This window comes from Arachis duranensis, chromosome 8 (assembly GCF_000817695.3).
Source record: "Arachis duranensis cultivar V14167 chromosome 8, aradu.V14167.gnm2.J7QH, whole genome shotgun sequence".
Taxonomy (NCBI): Eukaryota; Viridiplantae; Streptophyta; class Magnoliopsida; order Fabales; family Fabaceae; genus Arachis; species Arachis duranensis.
Window position 1 is genome coordinate 25,622,659 of NC_029779.3, and position 12,305 is coordinate 25,634,963.

A 12,305-nucleotide genomic window follows, 5' to 3' on the forward strand; every position below is an offset into this window, starting at 1 on the left:
ACTGCGATGTTTGCAATTGGAAATAAGAGTATGATTATTTAGGATTAGGAAACTCAATTCCATTATTGATCCAGTTGAATTAGGACATTGCTAACTATCAAATAGAGTAGTTATCCTATTTAGATTTAAAAGAAAATTTTGTAAATTAAAGGGATACTGCAATTTTATAATTATAACTCCGTTATGGACATGTATTTAGCTATTCACAACGTAAATGGGGACTATACATATATTAATCAAGAAGTATAGACAGACAGAAAGAAAACTAAATACTACAACCTTAAAGACATGCATATAGTTAAAATGGTAAAAGAAAAATATATTAGGAACATTTACATCAAAAGAATTGCATCAGCAAGATCTTTATTGCATCACCCATTTACAAGAAGCAACCTCTCCCTAAAGGGAAAGAACCAAGGTGTAAACAGAAGAGAATGTAAACACATATTCTCTCTCGGCTTCACTTTCTTCCATGTTATCATATATATAATTTTTTTTTTACATGATAAAGTGACAAACAAATATGTCATCATAATACATATAAAGAAGTTATGGGTACTCTAACAATAACAAAAGGGTCAGAAAGTCTAAACACCCCACCCCCATTTACAAAAGCCACATAGTGCTGTCTGTAGAGTAAGTGTCAACCTCCTATGTAAATTTATTGAAGGAGAAGGCAAGTTTGTGGTTGCTGCTGATGTTGTTGTTGTTGGTGCTGCTTGTTGAGCTGTTGTTTAGTTTGGTGCTGGGACCAAAAAGCATGAGCAGTTAGGACCCTATCCAAAAGTTCTTGTGGAACAGGCTCTCCCCTTCTTTGCTGAGGGGATATTCTTGCCGTGTGTACCAGGGTTTTCCATTTGTCCTGCACTTACCCCATACAAAATGTCACACGCCAACACTTTTGAGCTTTCTCTATAAATTCCACATGGGGAAAATGCCAAAACCATACTAAATTACTAATGAAGGTGATGCTGCTCTTTTTTCTTAGGATCCAATCACCATCTTTGTAATATTTTGTTTACAAAATAGGAGAATTAGGCAATGACTATTTATGTACATGAAATTCATGTCTGGTTAAAGCAAGAGAGCACTAATGAAGCAATAAATAGCTAACCTAGTATACAAGAAACCACTTGCCATTATTGACACAACAACTAGATTGTTTTTTCAAATAAAAGATGAAGTGTGACACCCACGTTCTCTTCAACAATATCAAATAAGCAATAAATATTAAATAATCTTTGTGGACTAATAAAATTCGCAATGCAGCTCTTGCTATGCATGAATAATTACACAAGATTTTACCTTCAAATCGACATATGTCCGGTGTTTTGCATTATCAAAAGCTCTAAGTTTAACATCACGCCACCTGATTTGAAAAATAAATTTAAATGAAAATAGGAGATTTGTCAGAACTTAAATCTCTCCTAATAGTTAGTTACTTGCAAAGTAGTTGAGCATGTACACAACTGAACAAACGCTTCAATGTAAATCTTACCTTCCAGTTCCCAGTTTCTCAACTGCTTGAACCAGAGCTTCCACCTCAGCAACAGAAAAAGGTCTACGAATTCGGCGCTGCACAGTCTCGGGTCTTTTTGACTTCTGCGGCACAGGTAGCAGAGATAGTGCTTGCACGCCCATCTCTGGAACAGTAACCAAAGCTCTTGAATCTGCTAGTCTTTTATAAACTGCTGTGTTGACAGGAGAAAGTGCTGAATCTTGATCACTTTCAACAAGGTTACCTAAACTGGTTACCCGATGCTCGGGGAACACATCAGAACAGCTCTGATTTCTTTGATGAATTGCTGCACTAGAAGGGTACCTGAATAATAATAATCCTTTTAGGAAAAAAACCTGAATATCAATGATTGAAAATAAACTGAAATGGTCACAAGAAAAGACAGTAATCTATAAGAAAACAACTCCAAGAAACAATGAAATCTCAACAAAATTATATTGGCAAAGGATTATAGTTCTAGTAATCAGGAATGCATCTGATGGGAAGTTATGCACTACCTTGGTAACGGCTGAGGCTTGTCTACAGTAGGAACATGGCGAGAATCTGCAGCACATACAGGTGTTGGACTTTGAGAAGAAATAGGCTCCAGGGTAAAGCCCAAAGCATCCAGCTGTTTATCATGAGAAATTCCTGCTTGAAGTAGAGTTTTACTATCATCCCTAACCTTTTTCCCATGGAGAATCACACCGACACGCAATCCACCTCCAAGTACAGCAGTCACTGCCTCCATCACTGACCTCTGCAGACTAACATGTTAAAGAGCTGCAGACCAACTTATTCATGTGGACAGATGCAATATTGATGATGCCATGTAACAGAAGCACGAGAAGAATACACATATAATTATAAACAAATGCCATCCATCATTAAGATTGAATACGGGATAGGATGATATATTTTTAGGGCACAATGTAATTTTTTTAAATACCTTCAAGGACTCAATGGTTGCAGTTTCCGGTATCTCAATGAAAAGCTCAGGCACTCTAAACGATTTGATCCTAAGGTTCACTGATTAAAAGAAAGACATCTTTATGTAAGAACCCCTTTGAAGACACCAGTCAAGTCAAAGAGCACATAAAGAAACACTCTCTCAATCTTCCCCCTACCATGAGAATCTTTAGATCCTAATGAAGAGTACTGATGTGCTCCTAGGGAAGACATTCCAGTGTCTGCATCAAGAGTTGGAATTCATTTAGCAAAATACTTTGTGATTAAATTTGAATAGTTGGAAGACAGAACAAAACCTTTGTGCGTCCCATGAGATGTACTAGAAGCACCATTTTTCTTGTCATAAGTGCCACCACTTCTGACAAGTTCATTGGAATTTGAGAAAGAGCCACAGTTGAAAATTTTCCTCTTTTTGAAAGGAATATTCATTTCAGATCTTTGGCGTTTATAAAAGTTCTTCCTACTGGTGTAAGTTTCGTTCAAATTTCCATTCACAACCTCAACTAATATGTTTCCAATTGAAAAACAGATTAGTGAACAAGAACAAAAAGCATGAGATACAAGAAAGCAAGTAATTACATAAATAAGCATGAACTCACCACTATTAGAAAGTGTATCATGTTTTGACTGTTGGGCAACTTTACAGTATTTAGCTGCCAATGTTTTCCTTATACTCTGATCACCTATATGACTAATTGGCCTAAAGGACTTTGTTTCTAAAGAAGGGTTATCACACCCTGAAAAGTTTTCGTCATCATCTCTACTAACTACAGGCACATTGTCATAACCTTCAGACAATGTGCTATAAGGCATGTTGTCAACACACCCAGACAACTTGGCATTGCCACCTGAACTTAACTGCACAGGAGACCTTTCACCCACGGGATCGTCCAAGCACCGCATCTCAGTTGAAGTAACAACTGGTGCCTTAGCAAACTTATGCAGCTCATCCTTTACTTTAGTTACATCACCACCTAAGTTGCATCCAATAGTATATGGACTTCCAGAAGAACCTAATTCAACTTTGCTACTAAGACCTAATTCAACTTTGCTACTAAGATTTCCCACTTCATTATGGTTTTTGCCATCCGCCAATCTCTCAGCACCAAGCCTCTCCAAGCAACTGGAATTGGCCACCATTGAAGCAACATGTGAATTGCCATCAATTTTAGGATGTGAGTGTTCCTTAAAATGGCAATTTTCACTTTGTACTTCTGAATTTGACAAGCATTTTATGTCACTACTTCCTTCAACATAAAGCTCGGCTTTGAATGGCTTATCTGCATTCTTGGAATCATCTTTAACAAATCCATGCTCACATCTTCTGTGACAACCCTCGTTGGAAAGCTCAGTTTTGAATGCTTCACTTGCATCCCGGCACTCTTCTTTAACAAACCCTTGCTGAATCTTTTCCGAAGATTTATCCCCAGATGTGAGTGGATGCTCTTTCTCTTGCAAGAACAACTTGCCAGCTACAGTTGCCAATAAGTCAAAAGCACACATTTGATTATCTTCCACCCTTCTTTGAAATTTAGCCCTCCTCTAGGAAAAATTTAAAAAGGAAAATTATATGGATTGTTTTCACAATCTGTGACTAAAGTAATCAGCCCAAAATAAGAAGCATAACTTATTTACCCTAGCTGAACGAGCTCGGCGCTTGACTTGCACTTGGTGGCCATTAAAATCATAGTCTAGCCTCCTCTCTAACACCATATCTAAGGAACCATGCCAAATATGTATCTATCAAATGCACAATCTCAGCAACCAAATATCCATTGTCAAACAATAGCAATCTTTGTGTGTTGCTTGATCTTGATCACACCAGCCTCAACTGAAAAGCCTGTCAAAGTAAACTTTCATATGTGACGACTCAGATACTAATCTTCCCCTACACCAATGCTTGGATTGGTTATCAGGGTATCTGGTGGGTGCATCCCAACAAGGTGAAAAACTAGATTGGCTAAAATAAAGGATCAGATCACAACTCCAATTTCAAAAGAACATCTTTCACATAATCAAATTTGTTGCGCAACAATAATCCAAGTGTGTCTCTCCAAACTTTATGATAAAAGGTTAACAAATAAAGTACTCATATAAATCTCATCAAATGGAAGATAAGTGCAAAACACTAAAACATAACCCCTTTGTACAAATGAGTAAACAAAGTAAAATGATTATGACGAAGACACAAAATAACTCAGCTCGGAGCAACATATAGTTTTTACTTCTCTGCGGAGACAGTGTGTGTGTGTGTGTACGGACTAAAAAGAAAATGAAATTATCAGTGAAAGAAGGGGTTTCCAAACGCGACCAGATTCAAGACACGTTCATGAAAAGAGAACTAAACAGAAGAATTCCAACCAACATCACAAAAGCGATATAAATTCTCGGAAGAAGACGGATCTAAGAAAACAAGCAATTCACCCGCCAAAAATAACACAAGGACGTTAAATTACCCGCAAAACCACAGATCAAAGCATACAAACCAGAATTCACGAATAGATGAAGATCAAACAAAAGGAAAAACAGAGAGGCAAAACATGAAATGAAACAACACGTGGATTATGAGAAAAGGTAGATATATCAGAGGAAAGCTTTGTTCACGAGCTGAAAATTTCATGAATCAGAACCACTAAACAAAATCACACAACTTCATCATCAAGCAACGTCATCCCAACCCCCAAAGGATAAACCTTGCAGCTCAAAATCCTCAAGAAAGAAAAAGATGTTGTGTCTCTCAGACAAAACCCGCTAAAAGCTCAAACATAATGATCACCTGTTGCCCAAAGATCAACACTATGAGGCACCGCAGAATCGAAATTTCGGCAAATTTTTGGAATTTGGAGGCAAATGTGAGATCGGGAAAGAATTATCAGAGAATTTTCAAAGCTTTCACAAAATGGAGAAAAAGAACACATACAGTACTAGGTTTCCATTATTAAGAAGAAGAAAAAGAAGAAGAAGAAGTTGATTTTAGACGGAAGGCATTTTGAAAATGGTTGGGTTTTGTTGATGATGTGTGATTGGTGTTCTCATCTCAATCTCAATCTGAATCTCAATCTGATCTCTGTCTTGTGTAATATGGATCACCCAAAACCCTCTGAATTTCTGAAACCCATTAAAGTCTTTTTGCTTAAACCCCAGCATTTTATAGCATTGACCACGTGTTACCGGATGTATCGGTGATGTGTGGGTTGGGCGACCGGATATAGCAGGTTAATGGTGAAACACATCAAAGACCAGTTCCACGCAATTGGATGACCCTGTGACCCACTTCCAGTGGGAGTGGAATGCGCTTTCTGATGCCGACACGTGTTGCTTCCATACTTCCTCTGGCTCCTTCTGATCCGCTCGATCGTGAAAAACGCTCGCTCACATTTCTTTTTTATTTTTATTTTTTTTTCAATTTTATTTCTTATTTTTTTATTTTGATTAGAGTTTTGATGACGTCCTTTTGAATATAAAAAATAAAAAGGAGCATGTTTCGTGAATTAGATAACATCGCGTAGAATATTACGGCTTTTAAATTCTAGTGGCCAAGAGTCGGATGTGGATTGACAAAAATGACAAGTGTTGAAAAATAATTTTTTAATATTTATTTATTTTTATCATATTTTGTATCAAAATAATTTTATAATCAATTAATATATCATCACTCGAAAAGTGTAGTTGCTATGTAATTTTTAGCCTAGATGAGTATTCTAGTTCTAGTCTAAATGAGATTAAACACGTCAATTTAAATAATATTATTTGTTTTTTTTAAATAAATTTAAAAGATATTATTTATTTTTTTAATTAATTTTATTTTTTTCTGCAATAATTATATTAATTAAAAAATTATTAAAATTTATCTATCTTGTGTCTTAAAAATATATATTAAGATTACAAATTAAGAATATTTTTATTGAAAATATAAAAAAATTAATTTTCATTAATAAATTTATCATGTATTTTTAAGTTATATAATAGCTAAATTCAAATTATTATTACGTTATATATATTTTTCTCGCTATTAAAATTTTTTGGATTGGTTACTTGATGCCCAAAAGTATTCGGTTAATACTTTCATAACATACAACAAATTTTCATATTTTTAAATGCGTCACAACTTATAAAGCAATAATAGTGCAGACTAGTTGATGATTATACACCCATGCACTCAAAAGATAAAACTTCATTCATTTATTCAAAACATATAAAACACGGATATTTTACTAAATTATTGTATTTGCATGTTAAATATATTTTAAATATGATATTTATTAATATTCATCTGACACATATATTATTGTGTTTAATTATATATTAATAAAAAATAAAAAAATTAGATATATATAAATATATTTAAGTAAATGGTATGCACAAATGATTAAGATCAACCTCCTGAAAGATAATTGTGCGCACAAATTTAATTCATCAAAATTGATGCCATTTATGAATGCTATGATTTCTTCTCAAATTTTATACTATGAATTGCCATAAGTGACTTGTGTAAGCTATAATAATAAATTTTTGCATTCCATTCTTCAATATTTCAGTTTAAAAAAGCTATATTAATAGTCTGAACAGGAAAGAATGAATTATGATGTTAAAGGGAGATTGAAGGTCACGTAACTCAATCATGAGGTAGGGTTTACTTCACGTAAAGCCACTTCCATGTGTCACTCTCAAGTCTCACCCTAAAGACCTAAACAATCCCGCAAATTCATATGAACAAAAAAACATGGTTTATTAAAGCCAGGTTGCTGGAAAAATATTATACTATATACTATATCGCATTACATTGGTGAGTTGATGCAATTAACAGATTCGAAAGATGCGACCAAGTAGTTCATGTGGTAAGCATGACTATTTTATTGAAACGTATTGACATTGTCAAGGCTCGTGATCCATCGTAATTAAATTAATCGCCAATATCTTACGTTCATTCATTATTATTTTTTACTTTATTTTTTATGTATTATATCAAGAATTTTACATTTATTTAATAAGATTCATACGTTATTTATTATTCTTTTAAAATATGTTCCCTCTATTCATCCAATGATTATTTAGATAATAGTAGCTATTAACGATAGGAATTGTTTGGTGATAGATTAAAACACGATTTTTTTCTTTTTTCTAAACATATATACTTTTGTTTCTGTCAACTTTCTGATGTCTATTAATTTCTCTATCTCAATACATTAACCAAACGTTATCTCTAGATTGAACTGAAAAGGAAAAGAAAATATATATCTTCCACCTTCATTCAAATTCTTATACCATCAGCAAACTATATAATAAATTGAAAGCATATGTTTATGATGATTACCATACAATAATATACATAATAAAACATGTTCCACTCTTTCTACAGAAACTAATAACATTCTACATCACAATTATAGATCAATTAAGACAGAATAATGAACTGTAGTTACCATACCATATACACAAGCCAACAACCAGAAAAGGACAGATATTTTCCACTATCTCAGGCTTTCCAAAAGAGAGAAAACAGAGTACCGAGGACAAAATTATGATGGTGGTGGATACTGCCATGGGTTGAATTCAACGGATTTATTATCAACCTCATCAATGTCTGAGCTATCTATAGCAGCTCTATGCTGAGTGTATTTACCATTGTATTTACAGATTTCCAAGTCACCCCAAGGAGTGGTTGCCACTTCTTTAGTTATATCAAACCACTTTGTTTTGAAGGTTTCCCCTTTGGCCTCCCTTATTTTCTTTTCAGCACGCTGCCTCTCCTCCAACCTGTAAGGTAACAAACACAACCTTATTACACATGCAATGTAAGGTGAAACTCAAAGCATGTTTTTATGGTCTTGTATAGCCTCAGTGGGGGACAGATCACAGATCACGATAACATAGATTTTCGGTCTTGTCTTGGTACAATTACCACATGCAAAACTATATATCAGTCAATATTGAGTATTGGTTGTAGGATGGTGATGGTTTACTATATTTCTGAAACAGAATGCAAGGGGAGTGAAAGAAATGGTAAGGGACCTGCTCTTTTCAGCACCAGATTTGGTTATGTTACCCATCTCAAGTGCATATCTATCTGGGCGTAAACGGGAGTCCGATGGCAAGAGTTTTCTTGGAGCTGTGTCGAAACTGTTTAATTTGTGCGCAAAATATGTATAATCAAATTTGTCATCCTCTGGAACATCAGCAACATGCCACACCTGTGCAGTCAGCATACTTAGCTTGGAGAATTTGAGCTTTCACCATTTAACTTATCAACAAAATAAAAAGTGTAATGTATGAAATCAAACTCACTGACCTCTTTCAATTCTGTACCTGGACGAGGCTCTCCTTCCAAATCACAAGGTTGATATTGCATTGACTCATTCCATTTCCCAGTTATCAAAATTTCAGGCTCCTCTGCAGCATTATAAACATACCCATCTACCTCATAGCGACCAGCCCTGCAAGATAATATTGATATTGATTGATAATAGCGGAGGAGTGAATGACAAGTTAAAGTAAAATATAGAAATATGAATAGCACAACACTAAGTTTCTTACCCAAACCATCCACATGGTTGAAAGTAAAGTACAACTTTTTCCCCAGTTGTCAAATTTGTCATTATCATTTCCCCAGGTGACTCAATCCATGTCCGTCCAAATATCAGGTTATTAACCTTTGTAGGAGGTGGCACCAAATCTAAGATTACACCATCCCTCTTGAGAGTTACACGTGTCCTGCAAGCAATCATTCACAAACATAAAATACTTTTGCCACCAAGCAAACTAGGATGTATTTAAAAAAAAAAAAGAACAAGTTGATTGCTTAAAACATCAAATTAGAGGTATCATATCGCATAATCCATATTCATGATAAATAACGCAATTCGTTGAACAAATGCAACACATGATCACCTTCCGAGAGGATAAACATCCAGAGAATTTCCCAAGAATTTAGTTTTCAACTTCGAAGTGATATCATATGTGAAATGCTCATTCTCAGCATGCCCAGCACTCATTGGGGGATGATGACTAACCTGAAATTTAAAAGGGGGAAAAAAGACATCGTTTGAAGATATCCAATATAAAGGGACTAAAAGGAAAGCATCCGTGAGAAGAATACAGGCAGTTCTTCCAAATGCTAACATACATAACAAAGAAATCTGATCTGAAAGTAAGGGGGGATAGAGAAAAGTTTGTTTTTTGGGGGGGGGGGGGGTCATAGGTCTCTCCAAGGATTGGATTAAAAGGCTTCCATGTTCTTTGGTATGCATAGTACACAGATACAGCCCATGATGCTGTGATGATTAATGAATTGCAAAAGGTAAAGAAATAGTGGTAAAACACATGCATAAGTCATATCAATAAAATGTTTAAGCTCAAATGATTTACATTGCTGATTGATCACATGTCAACACTAGTTAAAATGCTACATAGAGGTTCTTGATTTTATTCACCTAAATCTTTAACTATTCCTCCACTATCTCCAAATAAAATAAAATTCTTGTATAGAAGGATTAAAAGGAGAGAAAACACTCACATGCATACACAAGCCGCATGTATGGATCCTCACACTCATCTGCTTTATCAAGCAAGTGGGAGTACTCCATCAACTAGTCCAAACACTTTGAAGTTCAATCAAGCAGCAAAAAAGAAAAGAAAAAGAAGCAATTGAATGATGGTAAAAATTGAAGCTTCACAAACCTCGGCCATTTTCTGAAGCATAGTCATAGGTTCAAAGATAGTAACTGGTAGTGTTACCAATGATGTCACATCTGCCCCAATGTAATTTTTCATCATTTTGAAGAAACTATCTCTTTCCTGTGTAAAGAGAGCCAAGTCAAGGAAAATAGAGAAAAATGCTATCCGAACCTACAATGTATGAGGCATGTTCTAAAGAAAAGACAAAGGAAAATAAAATAAAACCAAAAAAAAAATTATAATAGGCAGCACACTAATATGCAACAATCAACAAAATCTGAAAACAACACAACACAAAAATAATATAAAGATTAAATGACGAAGGACTATGAAGATCGTACTGTGGGGTTGAACATTTTTAATGCTTAAGCAGGTCATAAGAAACAACGCTATAATGAAAAATGAAAAAATAAAGAAAGAAATAATCACCTCCGGTTTAAATCTTCCTTTTTTAGCTTCCTCTGCTGCATCATCTTTTCCTCCCTCGGGATTTATGACTTCTAATCCTTCCAAACTAGAATGATAGGAGAAACACACATAATAAGCTTACATTGCACTTAAAACCACACCCTTCCAACTAATATTAGGAGTGATGATCATATCGAGCTTCAAGTAATACATAATCGACAAACGCAAAATATGCTCTGCTACCATAATACAATTGATTACGCCTAACTCATCCTGGTTATAGAGATTTGAATATGAATTCACAAAAGCAATCATTCAAATCAATAATTGTGATAAGTGTAGTCAATCAAAATCAATTATTCAACCAACGATATATTAGTGGAATTATCCCAAATACAAGTAAACAATACGCTTTGACTTGGGCGAGAAGAGCACTTACTTGAGGCGTTCCGGTGAGTGCGATCTACTCGATTCCCGCCTACAAAATTCAATTATTTATATTATCCAAATCAACAATAATAATAACAAGTTGAATATTTATGAAATTGTTTAATAATCAAGGTTTGAGTATCAGAGGAAATAGAATGTGATATCTACGCTATAAAGTTGCGACCAATTTGAGTGACAATGATGATCTTAACAAGAGAAAATGCAATAAAACGATTATGAATATTCGAACAAAAAAATCAGAACGGAGCGTGGTACCTGGCGCTGCCGAACATGGAGGACATGGAAGCGAAAAAGCCCGTAGATTTGGTCTCAGGCGGGTCAGTAACCGGGAGGTTACTCATCTCTGTATTCAACCTTACCCTAATTAGCTTAGCTTAATTGGTAAGATGAGGGTGAAATTTTGAAACTTTTGGAAATAATGTTATGTGCGTTGAAATGAAAATGTGGGTGAATGGAATGGAGAGAGCCATGAGAATGAGAATGAGATTGAAGTGTTAATGGAAGAAATGAGAGACACGCAAGCATGCTACGTTTATGGCGCGAGTGCTTAGGAGTGATGGAGCATGGATCGATTTTTACGCCCGCTTTTATAGCATTTCATTTCATGTGTTTGACTTTTTGTCATCTCTCCTCATAAACGGTCTCAAAAGACAAACTCATTTCATAGCTCCTATTTTCGCTTATGGTTTAGATATATAGAAATATAGGATTTTGATCTTCTAAAGTTGTAAATTTTATTTTAGAGAGTAAAGTATAATCTTCTATTTTTGAATAGTTTTTCTTTTATATTTATTTTTGGTCTCACCTATGAAATCAATGGTGAGAGATCACACTTTAATCTTTAAAATAAAATTCAAACTTTAGAGAATTCAAATCCAGAAATATAGATAGCTTCCTACTGTTTTTAGAATATCAAAAAATACTCTAATTAATGTTATTTAAGTAATTATCACAACACTAAATTATGTCACCTTTTAATTATCTTCTTAATATTTAAATAGAAAATTTAAATATATTTTTTAAAAAAATAATTATAAATATTAGTTAAAACTAAATTTTTATATATTATTTATAGGATCAAACTTCATTAGAAAAAAATATTCTTAATTTCACAAAAATGTTATCCATATAATATTTGTTATTTCACGTATTTTTATTTTGTATTAATTTAGTAACTGATTTTTTTGTATATGAAGAATGATTATAATTTCACTTAAAATTTTGAAAAAATAATTACTTTAATTTGAAAGAAAATTTTAATTGAGAGTATATTTATATTTTATTTTATAAAATATAATAGTAAAAA

The 12,305-nt window shown here is 34.1% G+C and overlaps 2 protein-coding genes across 4 annotated transcripts; both read right to left on the minus strand.

The window, feature by feature from the left end:
- Positions 1-337: 337 nt before the first annotated feature.
- On the minus strand, positions 338-5,573 carry LOC107461637 (telomere repeat-binding protein 5). 3 transcript variants are annotated; one of them, XM_021129134.2, is made up of 10 exons: positions 5,244-5,573; positions 4,103-4,307; positions 3,067-4,009; positions 2,764-2,970; positions 2,626-2,688; positions 2,448-2,527; positions 2,017-2,258; positions 1,499-1,822; positions 1,306-1,369; positions 338-862 (listed from the first exon to the last, which is right to left on the minus strand). In XM_021129134.2, the coding sequence occupies exons 2-10, from the start codon at positions 4,178-4,180 to the stop codon at positions 662-664; spliced, it is 2,202 nt and encodes a 733-aa protein (XP_020984793.1). In that variant the 5' UTR covers positions 4,181-4,307; positions 5,244-5,573; the 3' UTR covers positions 338-661. The 3 variants fall into 3 exon arrangements, with proteins under 3 accessions (XP_020984793.1, XP_015935660.1, XP_015935659.1); XM_016080174.3 differs by having other exon boundaries at positions 2,764-4,009; XM_016080173.3 differs by having other exon boundaries at positions 2,764-4,009; positions 4,103-5,573.
- Positions 5,574-7,714: 2,141 nt separating this feature from the next.
- LOC107461563 (oxysterol-binding protein-related protein 3B-like) lies at positions 7,715-11,600 on the minus strand. Its single transcript, XM_052253114.1, has 11 exons — positions 11,255-11,600; positions 10,989-11,027; positions 10,571-10,655; positions 10,145-10,261; positions 9,981-10,053; positions 9,633-9,738; positions 9,356-9,490; positions 9,002-9,178; positions 8,757-8,901; positions 8,480-8,658; positions 7,715-8,224 (listed from the first exon to the last, which is right to left on the minus strand). The coding sequence occupies exons 1-11, from the start codon at positions 11,338-11,340 to the stop codon at positions 7,987-7,989; spliced, it is 1,380 nt and encodes a 459-aa protein (XP_052109074.1). The 5' UTR covers positions 11,341-11,600; the 3' UTR covers positions 7,715-7,986.
- Between the last annotated feature and the right edge of the window lie 705 nt (positions 11,601-12,305).

Excerpts from the sequence above, each read along its gene's own strand:
- LOC107461637 (XM_016080174.3), bottom strand. The coding sequence starts at position 4,180 with ATGGTGTTAGAGAGGAGGCTAGACTATGATTTTAATGGCCACCAAGTG. Across the intron at positions 2,689-2,763 it reads ATCTCATGGGACGCACAAAG|ACACTGGAATGTCTTCCCTA; the intron begins GTTTTGTTCTGT and ends CTCTTGATGCAG. Across the intron at positions 1,370-1,498 it reads GAGAAACTGGGAACTGGAAG|GTGGCGTGATGTTAAACTTA; the intron begins GTAAGATTTACA and ends TTTTCAAATCAG.
- LOC107461563 (XM_052253114.1), bottom strand. The coding sequence starts at position 11,340 with ATGAGTAACCTCCCGGTTACTGACCCGCCTGAGACCAAATCTACGGGC. Across the intron at positions 9,491-9,632 it reads CCCCCCCAAAAAACAAACTT|TTTTAAATTTCAGGTTAGTC; the intron begins TTCTCTATCCCC and ends CTTTTTTCCCCC. Across the intron at positions 8,225-8,479 it reads TCTGGTGCTGAAAAGAGCAG|GTTGGAGGAGAGGCAGCGTG; the intron begins GTCCCTTACCAT and ends GTTACCTTACAG.